At 30.3% G+C, this 24599-nt stretch overlaps 1 protein-coding gene across 3 annotated transcripts; it reads left to right on the top strand.

Moving 5' to 3' along the window:
• Positions 1–36: 36 nt before the first annotated feature.
• Positions 37–23679, top strand: LOC134715831 (probable tRNA(His) guanylyltransferase). Of its 3 annotated transcripts, none has more exons than XM_063578322.1 (7): positions 37–87; positions 10582–10917; positions 14651–14827; positions 19418–19587; positions 20407–20495; positions 21515–21622; positions 22061–23679. In XM_063578322.1, exons 2-7 carry the CDS (start codon positions 10814–10816, stop codon positions 22250–22252), a joined length of 840 nt encoding a protein of 279 aa, XP_063434392.1. In that variant the 5' UTR covers positions 37–87; positions 10582–10813; the 3' UTR covers positions 22253–23679. The 3 variants fall into 3 exon arrangements, with proteins under 3 accessions (XP_063434392.1, XP_063434394.1, XP_063434393.1); XM_063578324.1 differs by lacking the exon at positions 37–87 and adding an exon at positions 10150–10249; XM_063578323.1 differs by lacking the exon at positions 37–87 and adding an exon at positions 10327–10414.
• Positions 23680–24599: the final 920 nt, after the last annotated feature.

The raw sequence follows: 24599 nt of genomic DNA, 5'->3' as shown, positions 1-24599 counted from the left end.
ATCTAAGTCAGTTCTGTGCTTGAAATCTAAAATTAGAACCATTCCCGGTCTACATTGTATATCCACGTGTGTCTCACAACAATAACAGTAAGATTTAACTACCTAATATATCATCAATTTTGATAGTAATTATGGTAATCTAAATTTAAATGATCATGACCGTAATAAAGACGAAGATATTTACACAAAAATACAAGACAAATTGAATATGATTATTGATAGCTGGGTTTGAAAAATGTACACATTATGATTAGGACTACTATAACAGGGTATAACAAAAATGATGCAAGATCTAGAAATGTAACCTTTATAAAAGAATTAATTTAAAGTGTTATGGTACAAACAATTTAGGAATAAGGGGCCAAATACAAGCATTTATGTTGTTACCAGATGAAGGACAGTCGGTGGCGGATCCAGGAATTTTCATAAGTGGGGGCCCACTGACTGACCTAAGAGGGGGCCCGCTCCAGTCACGCTTCAGTGATTCCCTATATAAGCAACCAAATTTTTTCCCAAAAAGGGGGGCCCAGGCCCCCCCCTAAATCCGCCTCTGACAGTAAGTAAGTGAGTTCAAAAGTGAAATTGTAAAGAAAAATTATATCTGGGTAAAATTTGATCTGGTGGAAAAAATTTCACAGCAGTTATTGTTATTTTTTATCAGGAGAAAAATATTTCCCTAGGACATTTTTTCTTTGTCTGAAATTCTATCTGGGTTAAGTCAATCTATTGAAAAGTTATTAAAAAATACGTAATCTTTACAAATACTATATGACATAATAATAGTGTATTCGAACAAGGACGTAGTCCTTGATTCCAATTAAAGCTTTAAAATTGTTAAAAAAATGTGTTATAATGGGAAATAATTTCACAGACTATCATTGAAAACAATATCCTGAAATATTCAAGTAAATATCATTCTTCTTAAAAGACAATTATTATGAAACATTATATTATTATAAAAGAAAACCAGAAGTTACTTGAAAGATCATAATTGGGAAATAATATCATGATTAGTTTAATATATACAAGATAAGGTAAGTGATATACCGGTAAAAGTGAGTTGTTTTCAGATCTCAGTTCAAATATAAGTTAAAAAGTAAAGGTAGAAATATATTGATATGGAAGAATTTGAATATGATTGATGATATTTTTAATTAGATATTAATAATTTTGTCTGGCCTTAAAGATGTAGTTGTTGATAATATGGAAATCAGATGAATCATAACAATGTATTGGAACCAAAAAAATGCAACAGCTGGATAGTATTTACCTGTGAAATATTATCTGTCTTATTAAATCAGGTTTTAAGTCATCTTTTCATATAAATGAATATAAAAAATAATATTCAAGGAATAATATCACTATAAAATAGATTCAGGAATATAATATTATCTTAATAATAAAAAATATTCATAATTTATACCTCCCTTTGACTGAAAAACCTTTTAAAACTTTTACCATCTCTCTCTTGCGCGTCCATAATGATATTGTGTGCGCACTTGATAATAACTGTTGTGTCGTCTTGCTTATGCTTGACTTATCTGCTGCATTTGACACTATCGACCATACAATACTTCTCAATTGATTGTTTAACTATTAACAATCAAGTGATACAATCTTCCACATGCGAAAGTCTTTTAGGCATTAAAATTGACCCTTCCCTCACATGGACAACCCAAATTGACTGGATCTGCTCAAAAATATCATCTAGACTATATCTACTATTAAAGATTAAAAAATTTCTAAATCTAGACTGCAGAAAATTATTCTATAATGGTTATATCTTGCCACTTATTGATCATTGTTGTATAGTGTGGAGTAGTTGTAGCAGTGAGGGTTTAAAAAGGATATTAAAATTACAAAAGAGGGCTGCTAGATTAATACTAGAAACAGACCCATTCGCTCCTTCTGCACCCTTATTCAAACACTTAAACTGGATGACAGTTGAACAGAGAATAAAATATCATAAGTTAGTGATGACATTTAAGTGTATTAATAATGATGCCCCATCATATCTTACTAACAAGTTTCATTATGTTTCAGACAGAAATCCGTACCCTTTGAGAAATGCTGTTCAAGGAAACCTCATACTCCCTAAACCAAAAACAGAATTATTCAAAAAATCTTTTATGTATTCTGGACCATTCTTGTGGAATAATTTGCCAATACCGTTAAGAAATATTACAAATATTAATTCTTTCAAATACAAAATAACAGATCATTTATTGAAATCAACCTAGCTGTATAAATAATATTGAAACTGATCATGTCATCATGTTTATTTTTTCATCACATTTTATCAAGTTGTATTGAACATTATTATCACACTTGACTTTTTATGCTAATGTATGTATGCAATGTACTAGTATATGTTTGTGTGTTTGTTTGATTTTTCATTACGAGGGCCTCAGGGAAGATTAGTTATATAGCTAACTGTGTAACCCTCTTAAAATAAAGTATTGTTGTTGTTGTTGTTGTTGTTGTTTAGAGTTTTCATTTTGGATAACTGATGAGGCACTGTTGTGGTTGAAATCATATTTGACAGATAGAACTCAGCGTGTTTCTATCGGATCGTTACAATCGGATGATATCAGACTCGGCTTTGGTGTACCACAAGGCTCTGTGTTGGGACCAAAACTTTTCTGTATGTTTGCCAAACCAGTCGGAGAAATTTGCAGGCGACATGGGATGTCTTACCATTCATACGCTGACGACACGCAAGTGTATCAAGTCATTAAACCTCTTGGAGACTGGTCGGACCTCTCCAATCGTCTTGAGAACTGTTTGTCGGATATCAGTGCATGGATGAGTATCAACATGCTTAAATTAAACCAAGACAAAACCGAATTAATTGTGTTTGCACCAAAACAACAACTAAAGCAACTATCCAGTTTCCAACTAACATTCGATGGAACTATATTGACTGATGCTTCTTGTGTGAAAAATCTTGGATTTTATTTTGACAAAACACTCAACATGGAACAACAAGCTAGTGCAACGACAAAAGCATGTTTTCATCAGATACGAAATATTGGTCGCATTAGATCCCTAATTACAGATGAGGCATGTAAGACTCTAGTGTGCTCACTCATTACATCACGACTAGATTATGATAATGCGCTGTTATATGGAACAAATAGCTGTGTAATAACAAAACTACAGCGTGTGCAAAATACAGCAGCACGGCTAATAACGCGCAAGAGAAAATCAATTCAATAACACCTGTTCTCATTTCATTGCACTGGTTACTGGTTCATTTTCGTTGTCAGTACAAACTCCTGCTATACATTTTTAAAGCAATTCATGGCAAGGCACCATCATACCTACAGGAATTAGTTGAACATTACAAACCTGGTAGAGCCTTGCGATCGGAGAAAAGCATGCTGTTACGACTACCAAACGATGTCAGGACAAAACGCTATGGTGAACGACGGTTCGATATTGCCGCACCAACTCTTTGGAACAGCTTACCTTCATCCTTACGAAATGAACAATCTCTTGACGTTTTTGAAAAGGATCTTAAGACATATTTTTTCCAAAGTGCTTTCATTGATTTTTTGTAAATTTTGAAATTTATGAACAATTTGTTTTACCAGTTGATTGTATTGTGAACTTTTACTTAATAATTTTTAATACTTGAGTCACTGTGGTTTAATGATAATCATTATTTTAAATTTATACAGAGGAAATTTTACATTTTTCTTAACTCATTTTTATTTTTTTGAAACTTTTTACTTTTCTTTCATTTTGATTAATTTTAAATTTTTGATATTTTTTGTGTGGGTTGTACATTCATTTATATTATTCTATTTATAAACCGACAATCAATGTTTTCATTTTACACGCCACTGCTCAGAAATTGTATTTATGTGATTGATATATTTTGCTTTTACCTTATGTATCTTATTTTTTTGTTTATTCATGTTAAGCGCTTAGGGTAATTTTTCAAATTATATAATGCGCTATATAAATATTGTATAATAATTATAATAAATAGTATAAAATGGTATATATTGATTGGGAGTACCTTACATAGAAGTAAATGCATGGGACTCTATTTCACAAGGTTCTGTGAAATATGCAATGGATAAATCATAGTATATTCTGGTACATGCTATCCATATAACACAGATAAATTTTCACTTCTCTGGAAAAATCTACCTGTGAAATAACAAGTCTGGAAAAAAAATACTGGGGCAAATTATTCTAGTATAAAATATGTCACAGTGGAAGAAATAAACCGTTACAATATCCTGTAATATGGATTGAACTGTGAGCGGGATTTTTAGTCTACCACCAGTGAACATATGTTTCTTATAGCATGGTCGCTCTCTCTCTCAACATAAGGCAACAAATTTTACAACCTTAATTATTATTGGACTTGACTGCATGCTTATGTATACATCCCTTATAACCAAAATGGACCCTTTCTATGGTCGTAACAATTTCGCTAGCCAAGGGTTCAGATCAACTCCCCTCCTGTCCAGCCTTGGCAGATTGAGATAGAATTTTGGAGACATAAGGTAAAGATTTTTTTGGTTGCAGGCGAAACTCCCTACTTCAAAACAAAAAGTGCCTATAACATGATCATGTGAACATGTAGAAAGTGATTGTAAACAATTGCCAGACCTATTGTGCAACAAGTCTAAATTACATCCCTATACATACAAATATATTATAATGATGACAATTTGAATTTTTTAATCAACTAATAGAAGTTCCTGTGTATGTTTCTTGCACAAATGCATGAATGCCAACATATATTTTCATTTCCTGCTTTACCAAGTGTGTAGAATCTAGGCGCTACTGTGTTTTTACCTCCGAATTGAAGAGTTCAAGTGCTACCATTGGTCCAGAACAATGCATTCGAAATGGACGTGACTGTAATCTACCAATAGATGGTGCAAAATTGTAATCATTCACAAATGTTGGCTTAATCTGCTAAGGGTGGAGAGGAGGGGAGTGGATCATTACACTTGGCTAGCTAAGATGTGGTCGTAAAGGAAAATATCCAGATTGCTACATACTGTTTACTCTCTGAAACAAACAAAAGCTGATTTCATTAAAAAAAATATGATAAAATTTATCTAATCCAGACACTTCAATGGATGGAGAGTTGCATGTGTCATTAGCACTCATTATTATAGCATAGCTTCCTATATCTATATATCTATACATGTTGGTTTCAATTTACAACAAACTTTAATTTGAGAATTTAAAAAAGAAAAATGTCAAAATATCAGTAGTAAATTAGTACAATCAGTATTATTTGGTTGCACTTCTGTAAATATAGACAATGGAATTTTCATTAGGAATATAAAGTTTATGATATTACAGGCTATTATTTGAACTTGGAATTATTTTTAATTATGGAATTTGCATAATTTCTTGTGTTTAAGATTTTTAATAAATTCCATGTTTATTTGGTATTATGATCTTTTGAGCAGTTAATAACACTTTCCTTAAATTGTATTTTGGTTAGATAGTGTTGTGCGCGGCACAGTATATTCTATTGAAAATATACTATTTTCTTTGTAATAGAAAGTGTTGTGCGCAGCACAGAACATTTCAGTACAGAATAAACATGGAATTTATAAAAAAATTCAATAACAAGAAATCAAGCAAATTCTATAATTAAAAATAATTCCAAGTTCAAATAATAGCCTGTTATTATGCACTACCAATTTTTTTAAAGGTCAAACATAGGGTTGTGCAGCATATTTGCAACATTATTTATGAATATTAAATAAGGTAGTGCAGCATATTTTCAACTTTATTTATGAATATTATATTAAATTAATCTATCATATCCATAACCGAACTCCCCTTGAAAACAAATAAGCACTGTTAAAGTCAACATTCTGTTTGAATTGTGACTGTTAAAGTTGAGTTCACGAGTCTAAATAACACCCCTCCCCCTCCCTTGGCAATCCCTTGCTACAGGCCTGTTTTTTGAATACTTTATTCAGGTTGTTCAAACTCTATAAAACATTTGAAATGACCGCTTTTCATTCTGGTCTCATGTGGAAAGTTGTCTCATTGGCAATCTTTTTTTATATTTAGCTATTTTTAAAATATGTTGTTAATTAGTTCTTATCCTGAACATGCATGATCCATTTTTTCTGTACATAAAACAAATATTTTCAATTGATATTAATACCTTCTTTATTTTCTCTTCTCTGGCTTCATACATACATTGTATGAGGAATTTTTTTTATAATAGTGAATAATGGGATTGGATGATAATTACAATACCTGGTAATAAGAACTTGCACTCTGATATCTTATATCAAGTGCTGTAGAAATGATCTTATATCATTACTTCTGAAGAGTAAGATATGTCCATTCAGCTTAACACTGAAAGTGGTGTTTAACACCAAGAATCAATCAATCAATACACTATAGTTTTACTTTAGTATGTGCATACTCAGAGCCTAATAATGATATAGGGAGTTTTTATTTTTGCTGAATTAGGTGTAGTTTTTCCAACTCCAAGAAAAGTTCTAACTTTTAAAGACACCCTTGTATACTGTTGAAGACTTCATGCTGACATCCAAAATACCATGTGCTGCTTTGCTATTTCAATGATGTGTATGCCACCTCTCCATTTAATTCTACAAAAACTAAAGTTAGAACAGTCTATCAATTCTTTTCCAAGATAAGAATTCCCCTCATACTATATAATGATCATTATGACATGGTCATTATATATTCCTTTAGTCATGTTAGTACTGGAAATTCTCAGCTGATGATTGTTTTTATTTACAATCATGGACATCAGATGTATACCGACTCTAGGTAAAGATATGGTTAGCAAAATTGTAAAATAAATTTGTACAAGACAACATTGTAGTAATTCCAGGGTTATGAAGTTTTGAAATTATGTGCCCTTTTATCTAAATGTAATAGTTGTAATGGCTAAACAAAGAGTTATTAACTATGTTGTTATTTTTATATCTCTTTTCATAGAATACACATCATTTTCATTGTTATCTTTGTTGGTATGTTTGGGGTTGTTTTTCCCCTGAAAAGTAACTTATAATGTTTGTATTTGATGTGGTCTGTTGAACTGTGATGTATTTTTTGGCATATCTTGTTATTCATTTTGAAGTGTGACACACCATCTGTAGTAAAGTGATTGGGTTGCTGCTTAGAGAGGATTCACCACATCTCCTTTTAAATATTTACTCTTAAAATGAAATAAATTTCTGACACAAGCTACTGTCAACAACAACTAATTTAATAATTAATATATGCATGTTATATGTGAATGTTTTTTTTAACATCCTGATATGGTCACTTCATATAACTTGGCCTTGGTTGTACTGCCGTTTAATCTAGTACATCCTATGTAGAATTGTCCTGTTGGAGAGAATGCAAGAGAATCTGGGAACATTATGTTTATGTCACTTGTTTTATAATATGTCATCAGCAGGCCAGCATTGTTCAGGATATGAAGTGTAAGAGAACCTGGATCAGCTACTATAACATTGTCTCTAGGTGTTGTCACTATGTCAGTTGGATTGAATTGTCTGTCCTTGTTGGTCTCTGTGTCTCCTGTATATATATTGATTATATCACCATCCTGTCCTAACACTACTACTCTGCCTCTGTCATCACTTACTCTATCCGCCACATGTATATTCCCATTACTGGTACTGGTTATACTCCTAGGACAGGTGAAAGTAGGTTGTTTATGTTGATCATGTTCATACACTCTCTCATGGTCTCCATTCTGATTCATTAGTATTACAACTCTTCTAACTTTAGTACCACCTCCTACTAGAACTTGATTGTCACTGTTAACATGGACTGCTGTAGCAAGGAATGGTGACACATTAAATACTGAGTCTGTTAGTGTACCTGTATTACTACTGATTTGTTTTAATCTTGATTCCCCTGTAGATATAAGTAGATCATTTGATTGAGTAACAGCCATACTATAGACCTCAATATTAAACTTAGATAGTATGATGTTCAGTTTAGTTCCTTCAGGTTTTACTCTCTGTAATACTTTATCTGTTAAACTATATATCTGCAGTGAATCATCATGGCTATAAGACATATAATCTACTGTAGATAGCTCAGTCTGATATTGTTTATTGATGTTTAGTTCTACAATAGTAGGTTGTCCCACATCTTTAATTTGTACTACTTGATGATCCTTGGCATTGGGAAATTTTGGATGCACTTTTTCTTTGCAATGATTGCACAATAAATCATCACAATCTATACACTTCCACTTAATGGTTCGTTCAGTTTCACATATTCCACATTTAGCTGGAGCCTGACTTCTTATAACAGACCTAGAGAACGCCATTCTACATAAATATGTATGACTGATTTTCTTCCTGGTTTGTATATTAGGTTAACTTTACCTGGTAAGGTATTCAAGGAAGTAAAGTAAAGTAAAGTAATCTTTATCAATACAATGTATTAAAAGTCAAATTGCATTATATACAATGTACATGATAATTTAAGGAAAATGTGCTTTTAAAACTGACAGATATTAATAAACAAAACATATATGTAATAACACGAGATAAATATACAACCCAAGCATACGGACACACAGCACATACATGTATTCAATACATAATATGAATGTGAATTAAGTATTAAGTTTGCAAGTTATATGAATCCACCTGAACCTTGGAAGACACACATTGTCATTAAACACCCTTTTAAATTATTGAAATACTGTAAATTCAGAAATATTGCCATGTTTCTATTATTGCGAAAAATTCCATAGGGTTAAAACTGCAATGATTTAAACTCACATTTTTTTGTTAAATTATATTGAACTTTTAACAAAAAAAAATAGTTTTCTTTAACAATGGTTGCAAATATATATGTAAAATTAATCAATATAAAGTGAAAAATAATGATGAATTCACATTCATTTTACTTTACAATGGCCTACCAGTTGAAGTTATTCTTCAAATACTGTGGAAGCTTTGTAATGAGTATAGACTGTCATTGGGAGTCAGTCATGTATCAGTAAGTAAGGAGGTCCTAGACCACATTTGTCGTCCCTTGATTTTCGTTGTACGAATATAGTCCCTAGTGTTGACAGTGGGTTACTTGCCAAAATTTTTATTACCCCTTCCAAATTTATTTCTCCATGTTTAATGCCTCAAATTGCAAGTAGGGGGTGAAATTACACTGTAAACAAATTTGGGTCCAGAATTTTAAAGGAAAGTACCAGTAGTGATTTGGTCAAGCTGAAAAAGGTTTAAAATTAGCACTTCGGAAGCTGTCAAAAGATTTCAAGACACCCTGAACATAAAATTGTCCATATTTTGAGTTAGAGCCGATGAAGTTTTCTATAATTTTGATATAATTTGTAGCAAAAGTAGAACAACACATTTTTCTTTGAGAAAGGGCAGGTGGGATTTTTTTTATTTTCATTTATGTTCTTAAGAAATGCACTATGAAATAATTGTGGTCTCTGAACCTGAGGACACATATAGTTTTTCTATAACTCCTCAATTGTGTGAAATTTGAAAAAGAGGCAGAACAGGAGTTTTGAGTAAAAAAAGGGCAGGATGAGCAACATGGCAAACAAAAGGCGGGATGACAATTTAAGTGAAAAAAAGGAAGGATAAATTAATAATAAATGTCAGGACGGAATAGAGTAAAAATAAAAATGCAGGAAAGAGATTAATCACAACTAAAAAAATAAAATCAGGACAATAGTTTTCATCTTAGAACAAAGGTGTAGATCTTCAATATATCCAATGAATGAATGATGCCAGAGTTGAAAAACATTGTCTTAAAAAAACATGGTAAAATAGTAATCATTTAATAGAAAAAATATTTTTAATCATTGATAAGAACAATTTTACCATTCAATTAAAACCACCCCATTAGAGATTCAGCAAATATTTAAACCACATCTATGAAGGCATTAAGGAAGGAGAGCCTTACAATCATGACAATAGATCTTTGAGGTAATCTGGCTCGAAGATATTTTGGTACAGGTCTAACAACTGCCCTTTAGGTATAAGGAAATCTGTATACAAACGTTTTTATAAAAATCTTCATTATTCAAATCACTACAATATAGTTCAGTGAAATATTGTACATGTATCTGAGGTCATTTATTATAACTTCTCAATGAACCAGGATTATGTACGATCTTTTACTACTTTATAAACATCTAAAACACGTTAAGAGTTCAAGTTTAAGTTATACAAACTTATTTACCTTCAATGAATGAATAAAACTCGCAAATTAATTTGACAAGGTAAATATCAAAATTGTCTTAATTGAAATTTTTCAGATATTTTTAAAAACCTGATTGTGATTAAAAGGGTAAATGCCATTTGTATGTTTCAATATTCAAACACTCATTCAGGTATGAAATACAATTGATATACAATTCAAAATAGTTGTATCTTTTAACGGTGAGGTAATATATATCATGTTTTCAACATCTTTGATTTAAAACCGATCTTATTAAAGTTTGAAATGATTCCAGTATTGTAATGTATCGTTGCATAAATTAAGTGTGCCAAACATCAGCTTGTCATTTAACATGAGGGATAATTCTATTATCTTATTTGCATTATTTTTCAGTCCATTTAACTGGAAGTACTAAACAGTCAACAAGATTCCGTTTAAATTTATGGGATTTTCAGTCATAATAATGTAACCACCAGGACGTCTGTCAAGGATTTTTACTCTTCGTTACTGGGGTCTGTTCAAAATTTAAACGAATAGTGATCTTTTTGCTGCTTAGTAAACAAATCTTTCAATTTTTATGGTGTGAACAGAAAAGGATTTTTATGGAAGGATAAGTTGAGCGAACATGGCTAAGAGTAAATTTGAATATGTAAAGCAGTTTGAGTCGGAAGACAAATGTTTGCCTAATTGCTGGATAGTTGTTAGAATAGATGGGAAGTCTTTTCACAGGTGAGTCTAAACATATAAGAAATACTTTAAGACAATTTACGAATCAATTTGTCAAGCACAGAAATAAAATATATATATATTTCACCTTGTTTAAGCACCTTTCAAGATAAGACCTGTTTTATTGAGGTATAAATTTTTATAACTTAAAATTTAGTTAGTGATCTATTGCAAGGATGTTTTAATTAAATATTTAAACTGTTAAAAGTGTATCACTTTACTTTGCACAAATAAAGAATGAAAGTTTTCGTGACAATTTTATCAAATAATGTTTAAAGTTCATTAAATGTTACAAGGTGAACGTAGACACGATAGATTATTTTCAGTTTTAGCAAATTTGATTCTTTCAAAATTAAATTCTACGGTTTTTAATTTGCTAGATAGCATGAAAAATAAGAAGATTAGTAGATAGCATACCATCCAGAGTCCTGTCATTTGTGATGAGGGTCTTAAAAAATGGAAAAGGGGTAGGGGTTTTGTGTAAAATTGTTATTTCAAGGATAGATTTAACACCTTCATTTACCTTGCGCTTCAGAAAATTCACAGTAGAAATGGCTAGGTTTAAAGTACAAAATCATTCTAAATAAAAATTATAATCTCATTTCACCAAAATTAACTCTTTACCACCTTATGTAATCTATAATGTTTCATGTATGTACGAAAACACATCTTTTCCTGCCTAGGGTTATGATCCAGGAGTCAGTTTCAGAAAAAAAACTTCCGACTAAGATTGATCGTAAGTATACTGAATGGTTCATAACTTACGACCAATCTGGTATGAATGCCAATGATACAACGCTACAATAGACCGAATGACACAGAAACTAACAACTATAGATCACTGTACGACTTTCAAAAGAGAAAACTAACAGCCTAACTTATGTTCAAAATATTGAAGGAAAATCAAATTTAAAACATGTAACTAATGACAACCACTGAATTACTAAGGCTTCTGTTTTAGGACACTCAGTCAGGCATGTATAGAATGTGGCAGGGTTAATGTTCCTCTCTAACTATATGATATGAAAGCGGGGGCATCATCTGTGTCTCATTTACATGTTCCACTTTTAATTATTTTTAGTTCATCATGAAAACAGCCTTAAATTCCAATCCATCTGCACACACTGGTCCACATTTACAACCCCTGGTGGAGGTTGCAAAATAAGTTTTAGTACTCTTACATTATCAAACAAAAATTATATTTGAATTCAAAAGATCTCCTGTTGTCTATTCTAAAAAGAAGTTAAAAGTAAAACTAGAATCTTCATGTACAACAATTTATCATTAATCTTTATAAACTAGGATCCTATTCTATGTGAGATATAAACTGGTATCTTTTGCATTGACATCAAATACTTTCCAATATTCATCTATAAATAATGAATTAGATCAATATTTGTACAAAGTGTACAACTGCTGGAAATGCAGTAAATTCTGTTTTAGAACTTCATTGACCATTTAATATCCAGGTGTGAAGTTAGTTAGAATAAAACCTGCATTTTATCAAAAGAACACCATGTCTTATATATTATAAATACTATGTTGGCATAATCCCAAAATAATATAAAAAAATTTAAAGCATTTTAATATGTTCATTGATGAATTTATACAACTTAATTGAGGTCAAATTTATTTATACATATCAGGAGAGATATACAATATTTGGTAAAGCAACATTTAATTCTTATATATTTGGCTTTACAAAATAAGTGAAAGGAATTTGAGTGTGAAAAGAGTCTTTAGATGTTAAATCTATTTAAAGTTCTATAAAAACCATAAATTCATATGTGTATAAATGAAATCTTCTAAATTTATGATCATTTATAGTCCTAATGATGTTCAAATAGAAGAATGACATTGATAATTACTTAAAATTTGAATTTATTATTCACAATCTGATTAGATTATAGATATATAATATGAAATATAAAAAAAGGAAAAAAGCACAATAAAGCACATTTGAACAATTTATTACTAAAGAAATAAAAAAGTTATGAAAATTTATTAATGAATACAACTGACAAAGTGGATTTCTTGTAAATCCTAGAATACTGATTTTGATAGATATTGTGGTTTTAGTGAACTATGAATTCAAAAAATATTTCAAATTTTCTGTCAGCTTGATTTCTGAGACAGACTTTGGACTGGCAAAACCATCAAATCAAATATTCACGAGGAAAATTGTTATCCAAAAATGAATCCACAGTATATGTATAGATTATTACATGGCATTTTTCATATCAGACCCTTTATCGGCCCTAGGTCATGATATCGGCCCTAGGTCATGATATCGGCCCAAGAGCCGCAGGCTCGAGGGATGATATGAACGAGGGCCGATAAAGGGTCTGATATGAAAAATGACATGTAATGATCTTTTTATCATATACTTCAGCAGAAAAAATACAGACAAGAACTATAATTGATTAAAGTTTGTCTTTCTACGAATTTTTAGATAATAATTAACAGACCACATATATTTTTTGAATTTAATTGTTTTTATTTATATTACAAGCATTTTATTTATCTTGTCACAACATATATTTGCTCCTCAACTATTTTGAAAAAAGTATTAAATCACTTTCGGTTTTCCGCACTGTTTTGTCGTTTGCGAACAAATTTCCGAAAATGCACGAAGTTGCATGTGATAAACGTCACGGAAATTAACGGAAAGGCATGTGATAACATCCCAGAAGCAGTCAATAAGGTTCCCTTTATCAGTCCGCTTGGGAAGTTCTTATGAATCTGTTCAATAAACCTCGCAAACCTTTAATAGCCTTTTAATATTTTTAAATGTTATTGAACTGTAAAATTTTAGTAATATTTCATACAAGTATATGATAAGTATAGATTATTACATGGCATTTTTCATATCAAACCCTTAATCGGCCCAAGGTTGTGATATCAGCCCAAGAGCCGCAGGCTCGAGGGCTGATATCATGAACGAGGGCCGATAAAGGGTCTGATATGAAAAATGACATGTTATTATCTTTTTATCATATACTTCAGCAGAAGATATACAGACAATAACTAGTAAAATTTAATTTTGTTTGTCTTTTTACTTTCAGAAAATATTTACAGACAACCAAAACAAATTCTTTACTTTAATTGTTTTATTGATATAACAAACATTTTATTTGTTTTGTTCATGTTCTTCAATAACATTGTCACCTCATTTATGTCTTCCAAAACAAGTTTAACTTAATTCAGTTTTGCTCCTTAACTATTTTGGGAAAAGTCTTATCAATTGCCGTTTTCCGCGTTCTGTTGTCGTTTTCAATCAAATTTCCGGAAACGCACGAAGTTGCATGTGATAAACGTCACGGAAATTAACGGAAAGGCATGTGATAACATTCCGGAAGCAGGTACCTTTATCAGCCTGCTATGGAAATTCTTAAGAATCTGGTCAATAAACCTAACAATCCTTTCATAGCCTTTTGATATTTTCAAATGTTATTGAACTGTAAAATTTTAGTAATATTTTATACAAGTATATGATAAAAAAAAATTATCACATAGCACGACATAGAACATTATCTTTTAGAACGATCAAAGGGAAATGGCAGCAGTAAGAATGGATTTATGACAAAGTTAGTATGGATGAGACATCAACTCAACAATTATTTATTTTGCTAAAAACAGAACATTTGTTCTTTGAAAGCAAGAAAAGCTTACACACAATAGTCTAATAATCCCTACATGTCATATATAATGTATATTTGTTCTTGTTTCATTGCAGATTTTCTGATGTCCACCATTTTGTAAAGCCTAATGATGACAGAGCTTTAAATCTGATGACTAAAGCTGCACAATGTGTGATGGAAGAATACAAAGATATTGTCCTAAGTTATGGACAGAGTGATGAATACAGCTTTGTTTTCAAGAAAAATACTTCTGTATTTAATAGAAGGGGAAGGTAAGGTCATAGGTAAAAAAAAGGAACAAATATCCTTATAGTTTTCCATGTTGCAGATATGTATGAAAAAAAAGATGTGGTATGATTGCCAATGAGACAAATCTCCACAAAAGACCAAAATGACACAGAAATTATCAACTATAGGTCACAGTATGGCCTTCAACAATGAGCAAAGCCCATTAGCATGCCTGAGCTTAGTTTCTGCTCTAAGTTGAAGGATAACTGTGATTAAGAAATGAACAACAGTAATACTAGAGCTGTTCCTTTGTTTTAAATTTTTCTAGTACATGTAGTGATTTAGTTTCACAGGTCACTAAACTTACTTAAACATGAGAAAAACCCTTACTTTATGATATACTTTAAAAGACCCTGAATAACAAATTTTTATGACAAGATTTTTTTTATTAAGAACAGTATCCTGATTTTTTTACACGTTAATGTTTTAAACATGAAAAGCTAATAGACAAATCCTAACATGTAAATAACAATATATAAAGATCTGAGGTGATCTGTTTACATTACCCATATACCACATACAAACAATATTTGGATTTTAGTATTGTTGCCTAAGTATAAGATTATATGAACAAACTAAATATCCAGAGATTTCAGATGAGATAAAAGTTGTTATCGACATTAATCAATATTTGTAATGTTTTGTTTGACTGTGTAATGCATTTCAACAGGAATGTTTAATTATTAGAGTAGAACATTTGATAATGAATCTTAATCATATTGTACATAAATATGTAAATATGTATGTAAACAAAATTATATTGTTTGGGATCACGTTCATTGAGACATTTGAAACTTTATCAAGTAAATGAAGATTGTGCCTACATTAAATTTATTAACAAGAGATAATTGCAGCTAGGACATGATTCTAATTTCTAAAATTATAATTTTGAAAATCCAATAAATCATTTTATAGCTTTTGATTTTCCAGTACCCTGATAGTATTTAGGTCTCTATAGTTCATGTGACCCTATTTATTAGTTTTTATTTTTCACCATAATTTGAATTCATGGCCATTTGTTGTATGGAACAAAGAAAGTCACATTAACACTATTTAATTACAAAAAAGCACTAGCGTAAAATAAATATTAAAAAGAATTATTAAAAGAAATTTTGGTGCTTTTGATATTAAATTTGAAATCTTAACATCTATTTACTCTGTATTGTTGAATTCAATGAAAGTTCCAACCTTTTTGCCATTTTATTTGTGGAAATCTTAAAGGTTAATTAAATGTATGTATTCAGTAAAGTATTGGTTATTATGTTTGGTGAATTGATTTTAATGAGATATTTGAGTCCTGAATACAGTTGATTAGCACAACAACAAACCAGTCATAGAATAGTTAATAAGAAAATTCAATAAAGGTAGTTGTATTAAATGTTATAAGTGAATATTATTAAATTAAATGCCAGAAATATGTAAATTTATACTCATTTACACAAATTTCTTATATATAGATATAAGATGGTGTGGTATGGATGCCAATGAGACAACTCTCCATCCATGTATTTATCCTTTTGATTGCCTGTTATTTTACAGAACTCTTATTCGTATATTTTTCAAAACATAACTGATAAATGATTTCCCAGTTTGACATTGAATCGGTTCGATAACATACTGTTGATTATAATTTTTTGTTTATAAAAAGTTACACAGGATTTTGAGATGTTTTTGTTAGCAGGAAATTTTTAAAATGGCTAAGCACAAATTAAACAAACTTGAAAGCACCCATGGCTCTGTGCTAAATATATCTTGAACAAAATGAATTGCACTCTGAAATTTCTCCACTTGATTTCAATGAGATAAAAAAATTATGGAATGCTGCAATTAGTAGCAATACATAACAAGACGGAGGGTTACACATTTTACCTCTAGTGCATTTTGCACATTAGGAAGTAATTGTGAAATAAAACTATTTTTTGAGAGATGAAGAAAAGTATAAACTTCAAAGTTGGTTAGTGGGAGAACTATTGATACACAGATAGTTCACATATGGTACACCAACAATAAGCTTAATTTGCTATAAAACAAGGAAAAGATAATTAAATTAACATGAAACTGTTTTTTAATTTTGTTTCATTATATTTAACTTCTAACGACAAATAAATAATAAATTATAAGGTGAAATTTGATAAAACTTTTTTAAAAACTTTATCCTTTAAAAAGGAAAAAAAAAAATAAGATAGCCATGCACAGTCCTTCATATTTTATGATTTTATGACTATGCCTTTTCAAAGATAAATAGATTAAATCATGAATGTTAGTAAGTTTTAAGATTTATTTTGTTTTATTACTGTAATTATATGTCATGATAATATGTAATTATTGACATTGCATGCTACGATGATTATTAGTCTCAATCACTTCATAAATTTTCAATTGTTGTAAATCTTGACTTTCAAAGTTGTAATTTTATTCTTTGTTTTGATGTCAAAATTTTGCCTCAAGAACTCAAATAAAAATAATTTGATCATTAAATGTTTTCAATGTGACATAATTTCTTTTATTCAGGCCAAAATTCAAAAGAGTTATTTTTATGTCTAGTCAAACAATTTAATTGGTTTGTCAGATCAAATCTAAATCAAACTGTTAAAATACATTGCGTCCTCTGGCTGATCTTTTGAATCAATATTGATTGTACCACTGAATGACGTTGTATTGTAACATATTGAGACAAAATACAAAGTATTTGATAAGACTGATCCTTCACTTTCCGTCACAATTCTCTGATAAAGAACTGATAAGCTAAAGCCGTCAGTAAAGGAATGTGTTTTATTTTGTACATTATCATATGAGCTGTGTGAGATAGAAATCGACATTATTCAAATTAATACATTATCTATGTTAATTGATTTTGGTTAGGAAAAAAGCTCTATGTTAAGTTTAATTGTTTAAAAAGGACCTACAAAAAAGTAAAATCTCAAAAATACCGAACTCTGAGGAAAATTCAAAACAGGAAGTCCCTAACCAAATGGCAAAATCAAATGATAAAACACATCAAACAAATGGACATCAACTGTCATATTCCTGACTCAATGGTACAGGCATTTTCAAATGTAGAAAATGGTGGATTGAACCTGGTTTGATAGCGCTTAACCTCTCACTTGTATGACAGTCACATCAAATTCTACAAAATAGACTATAACTCATCTTTTATTTCATATTTGAATGTTCTGAAATCAATCTTAGTCTTAAATCTGTATACATGCACTTGCATAAGGATGATTTCTATCTGGACATATCTCATATATTACAAAGAGATGTGGGGTATCAATGACCCCCCCCCCCCTCTTCCACAAAAAAAAAATCTAACAAAGAAATATATATATTACAAACAATCATGTTCTGCAAATTTGTAAGTAATAATAGGAAAATTAAATAGTTTTATTAGGATGTGAGACAGCTACCTAGTTACACAAAAATACCATAAATGAAATTTACTCTGAGTATAGAATAAATCAGTAAACTTTAAAAGAACTTAATATGTTTAATATCCACCATTTTCTTTAAGATGTATATTTACGTAAGGAAATCTCTTAAACAAATACTTAAATAGTTCAAGTGAATTCTTTTTCTATCTGCAAACATCCTTGAAAAAATCTGTAAACAGAAATTTAATGCCATAATGATTTAAATTATTTTCAAATTGTATATAAGTAGATAAATATTTATTAAATATTTAGAAAATCTATTCCTGTTTAAGTTTATTCATGAAATATAAATTAAGTTGTTAAAAGTAATTAAGAGCAACACATTATTAAGTTTCTATGCTTAAGTTAGTAGTATATATTGTTCAATTAAAAAGAATGGATTTGAATTTCCCTTGGTTGTTATGCTTGACCTAAACATTATTACTGATTTTAGTCCAGTTTTAAGGAGTGACATCTTGTAGATCAATAATTATAAAAATGGGTCACTTGAGTCAGTGGAACCAAAAATTTGGATGTAAAATAAATTATAAATGAATACTTTAACAAACTTGGAGCATACTTTAGAGGGCTACAGAATACAAGAAGATTCACCCTTAATATGATCTTAAGATGTTTTCTTGTATATATATATTCAGATAATTCTAAATGCATTTCCTTACAATATAATGTTTTATCACATTAAGAATAAAATGATGGAGTCAGTTTCAAAAAAAAATTTGATCTACAGAAACTTGGCTTGTAGGCAAACTTTGGCAAAAAGACACAATCAAACATAAATACATTGTTACTGTAAAATTATAAAAATGTCTCTGTCCATAAAAGTAGATGGATTGACAGAATTTTGTTAGTAGAATTTCTAATATTTTGTATTTGTTAGAATAGTTGTCAATACACCTTATCGCTATCAGCCTACTCGGCCGGCCGACCCGACCTTTTGACGCATACAACAATCACTTTTCCCGTTGTGGCGTCAGATATTTTGTTTTATGACGTCAAAATTTTACGGGAACCTGTGTGATATCCAGTAATGGCGGACAAATAGCGATAAGGTGTATCATCCAGTATTTATCATTGTAATTAGTAAATTTATTTTACAGGTACCTTGTTTTTTTTATTAAGAGTATGTAATTTTGTATTTTTCAGTAAGATAATGAGTAACATTGTCAGCTACTTTTCCTCCTGTTATGTGTTTTACTGGTCAAGATTCTTCAATGTCCAGCCATTACAGTATCCTCCAGCATTTGACAGTCGTGTTGTCCTCTACCCATCAGATAAAAACCTCAGAGATTACCTCAGCTGGAGACAGGCAGATTGTAAGTGATATTGCCTTGGACAGAAGGTCAAGGATCTATTGTTCTCATGTGGCATCTGCTGTTGGTACTCAAAAGTTTTAGAAAAAATTATATCTATATAATAAGAAAGAAAATGTGGTCTTAGCACCCATTGTTGTTAATTGTTATTAGGTTTAGAAAAAAGTATCTATATAACAAAAGAAATGTGATATAATTGCCATTTAGACAAATTTCAATCAGAGAACTGAATAATGTTGAAGTTTACAGCTATAGGTGACTGTAGAACCCTCAACAATGAGCAAAACCCATACAAAGTAATCTATGTTTGGCCAGGTGTTTTCCTTGGTGAGCAACAAGATATGAATTTTTTTTAACTGGTGTTTGTTGTGGCTAAAAAGAAGGCTTAAGAGTACCCTTAAACTCCTATATAAGAAGACATACACATACCTCTCTGCATGACCAAAATCATCTATTGATTTAATTTGCCATTACATTCAACATATTTCCATTGTATTAGAAATAATGTTCAAAACCTATATAAAACCTAAAGTATTGAATCTTTGATCAAGCAAGGGAGACAATCAAATGTAGTTTATAACTAAATGGAGGAAGCAATTTCTTGGAGTTTGTTATAAAACATCTAAAAAATATTTCAAATTTTTTTTAAGTCATGGCTTCTTGATATACAGCACCAAGCATCATCTGGTTTTGCCATGCAATCCGACATCTTTACAGCTCCTTTATAATAAACTTGTGTTTGCAGAAAACTTATATCTTTAAAATATCATGCATGTAAAAAAAAATTCAGCAATCACTCACATTACATCTATTTTTTTTCAGGCCACATAAACAATCTGTATAATACATGTTTCTGGAAACTAGTGCAAGATAAAGGTTTTACACCGGCTCAGTCTCAGGAAAGGTTAAAGGTAACAACTATTTTAAATCACTTTATTGATAATTATTAAGAAATATAGAGATGTGGTATGAATGCCAATGATACAAATATTATTTTACCCAACAAATTATTGCATTAATCTTGACAAGTTTCTTATTTAAAAAAAAATATCGTCTTGAGATGTTCCTTAGAAATTTTTTACTGAACAACTTTTTCAAAACAATGATAATCTGTTTTATCAACACTTAAAACAGTTAAAATTATGAGTTTATGAAAGAAATGCTCATTTCATTATTTTGTCACTTTAAGGGCATACGATACAGTTTTGATCCTCTATTAACAAGTTCATGAAAATTTGCATAAAGGCTATTTTTTACCTGATAAAATCAAATATGTCATAAAAAATATACCTTCATGTGCTACTTTTTTAGTAAAATGAGGTCGAAATTTTGTATATTTGCTCAAAATTCAGATTTGTGGCCGTAATTTCTTTTGCGAAAGAAAGCCATAACTTTTTTGTTATAAAAGATAAACACAAATTGTTTTTTGTTAAATAATCGGTAATTTCTGTATTTTATAAATATTCTAAAATAATATGCATTTTTTTATTCAGGAATAACTCATATTTATCAAATGTTCATGAATTGAGGAAAAAACGTCATTTTTTACTGCATGTTTATCAAAATAAAAAAAAATCCTCTATTTACAGTTTCATAAAATTTGGGTCACATAATCTCCCTGCAAAATGAAACAAAATGCCGTTTTTAAAAATAGGGGTCCATGAACTCGTTTTCAAATTAAATCAGTCTGAATGATAAAAATCAGTCGAAAAATGCATCTTTTCCCGATATGTCACAGTTTGACGTCGCGAAAATAACAAATTACGTTAGCAACGTCATTACCTTCCCTGTAACTGTATCGTATGCCCTTAACTCCAAAAAATAGGAGAATTTATTTGAGTGAACTGCTTATTTTTATGCAAAACATGAATATCCTAAGATTTAAAATTTACATTTTTTCTGTGGGTTAAAATTTTATTTTTATTTGCAGGGAACAATGTCTAGTGATAAAAATGAACTGTTATATCAAGAATTTAATACTAACTACAACAATTTACCAGATGTATATCGGAAAGGTTCTATACTTCTGCCCAGTAAGGTAGGTATTATATTTCCTACCAATGACAGATCTTTGGTAGTTTCAGGTTATTTTATACTCTAATCTTTCCATTTGAGCAGTGAAATGTTTAGATTGTATAAATTTATTTGATATACAGTAGCTGACTGTTTAAAACCTAGCCTGGGCCTACCATTGAAAATATTTCTTATGTCCTAGCTAGAGGCATTAAGTTTTTCAGTCTCTGCATCTGTTTGTTCGTTTGTCTGTATGTCTGTCCCACTTTAATTTAAAGTTTTAAGTCAAGGTGGTTTTGATGAAGTTAGAGTCCAATCAACTTGAGACTAAGTACACATGTTCCCAATGATATGAAAATTTTGATGACAAATTAGAGTTTTGGTTGTTGAGCTTTTGGCATTTACCCCACTTTGTCACTTATAAACAATGTTAATTATTTTATATTTATGTTTTCTATTTCAGGAAAAACCAGTGGAATCAAAACCAATGAACTCTACATATCCCAATACAAAGGAGCCTCATCGTGGTTCTGTGTCTTTTAGTAACTCATTGGATCATGGTACGAAAATGAATCCTAAAATAGACGTTCTACATGTGGACTTAATAGGAGAAAAATTCTGGGAGGAACATTCTAACATATTGACTAGTAGATAATACTGCTAGATATTATTGTTTTAGTAAATTACACAATTTTCATGTGCAAATATATTGTTCAGTTGTCTGTGTACTGCATACCAACTTATTGTCATTAACAAACTAAAAATCTCTTGTAGCTTGAAAGACCAAAATTAATCGTTTTATTTCTAGGTAAAATCAGAATCTTTGGTGAAAGACATAACTACGTTTTCATTCTACTTGACTAAGAAAAACCAATCTCTGCCAATCAGCTTCAGATGGAGAACTATAACATAGAAAAATCAATTGGAACTTTGTGAAAATAGGGGTAATTTATGTATATTACATATGGAATAGTATCTGTGATGACTATAATAACATTCAAATCTGGAAATCAAATTGTTATGTTTTGAATTACTTGTCATCTGAAGAGTTTTGAATGATAGAAAACTGTGTAAATTAAGAAAACTAAGAAATTATCTGGCCTTATGAATGGTGTCTATGATTATTAGCTACTGTGTGCCCCATGATCTGTAAAAATGAATCTTATTAAAATATTTTAATGAAAAATGCAGAAAATTGGAGAATTCATAGCTCTCATTGCCTTAGGTGGTACAAGTACTTAGTTAATTTCATTTTTTCATCTGAACATTGGGTTGTTGGTATCAGCTTTAAGATATGATTTGTTTTCTACTTCTAAACATTGGGTAAAAGGTATCAGTTTTATTTATATTTCATGTCTTTGTATTAACATTAGGGAGATGGTATCAGTTCTGGGTTATTTATAACTTTTTCATCCAAATACAATGATACACACTCCTTCCAACTCAAGTAGTATTAGACAGCCAAGGATCTGTTTGTTGTTTCCCTCATTTATTTTTATTATAAAATCACAGCTCCTCTCTTAGGGTCTTTTTCATATAATAACAATTTTCAGGTGCATCGTTAGATTTAAAATCATTAAATTGTATAAATATTGGTAATGAAACTTTCAAAGTTTATAGTATAGAATCATTTGTATAGGAAGAGATAAGTCAAAGTGGATCTCTTGACTAATGTCACATTGTAATTATTTATTCTTTAGTATCATTAATATCTTATTTCATTCCCAGCTTATGAATTTTGTTACATTTTTGCTTTAAACAATGTGGGGCACACAGAAGCTTTTTGAAACACATGAATTTTCAGTCATAATAGTTAGCATTTCACCAGATTTTTTTTATATCATTATTAAGGTTACATACTTCATTAACTGGTATGTTTTTTATATTGTTCAGTATAAATGGTTTAAATATTATGCATGTATGTTCTGTTGTTGTTACAATATTATCTTTATCCTTATTAAATATGCAATATCCTTATTTCTCTTCAATTGTATGGTGAAATTTGATTAAATGTCTTGCTAATTATACCTTGTGATTATTGATTGGAGGTTCGTTGGATAATTAAGGCATGTAAAGGCTTAATGTGTGATGTATTTCCATATACATACAATTTTCTTGGATAAGTCTTGAATATTTTTATTTTTATTTAGTCCAAGCTGCTTGAAAGGTCACCTCTATTTAGTTTTTCCCTATCTTGGTAGATGGCTGACTTCTTGTTCCACCTTTCTTATAAGATAAGCGATCTCTTGTCACGGATTGAATTGAAGTTGATATTTAAATGAGACAACAAGATAACACAATAAAACCCAAAAGACATACAAAGATCTACTGATGGTCTTTAACAGTACAAAACTTCCTCTGCTCTGTGTTTGACTAGAGTCTAGACAATTTGTGACTGAATAAACGGGAGATCAACAATTTGCAACTTATTGAAACTATCAGCAAAATTCTTTGACCTTTCAAATATTGACAATTATTATTTAGAAGAGAGAAAGTATGATTCAGTCAATATAGATATACAAATAAAAAGATGTGTTATGATTGTCAATGTTAGAACTCACCACAAGGGACAAAACAGTGAACAACAATAGGCCTCTGTACAACCTTCAACAATGAGCAAAACCCATATCACATATCCAGCTTTAAAAAACCAAGAAATGCCAAATGTAAACTATACATAAGAAAATTGGCAATATAGGAAAGATGTACTGACATAAGAGGTCTCTAAACACATTAACTCCTAATGGAGCGTTCGTTAGTAGAAGCCATATAAATAATGTGTAGCAGGGGAAAAATGTAAAAGCATTAAAATATACTTTATATGCCAATACACATAATTAACAGCGCCTGGTGATGTTTCATAGCCTGATTGGTTTCCGTCCGAATAGGACCTTCTTCGGAGGCAGAATGGTGGATTTATGATTGTGCCCTATTTATATAGAATATGATAACTGGCAGGTCAGAGTTAACCAGTGGTTCATTGTTAATCAGCGGATAAGATT

This window comes from Mytilus trossulus, chromosome 4 (genome assembly GCF_036588685.1).
Source record: "Mytilus trossulus isolate FHL-02 chromosome 4, PNRI_Mtr1.1.1.hap1, whole genome shotgun sequence".
NCBI lineage: Eukaryota > Metazoa > Mollusca > Bivalvia > Mytilida > Mytilidae > Mytilus > Mytilus trossulus.
This window is presented reverse-complemented; position numbering and strand designations above follow the sequence as displayed.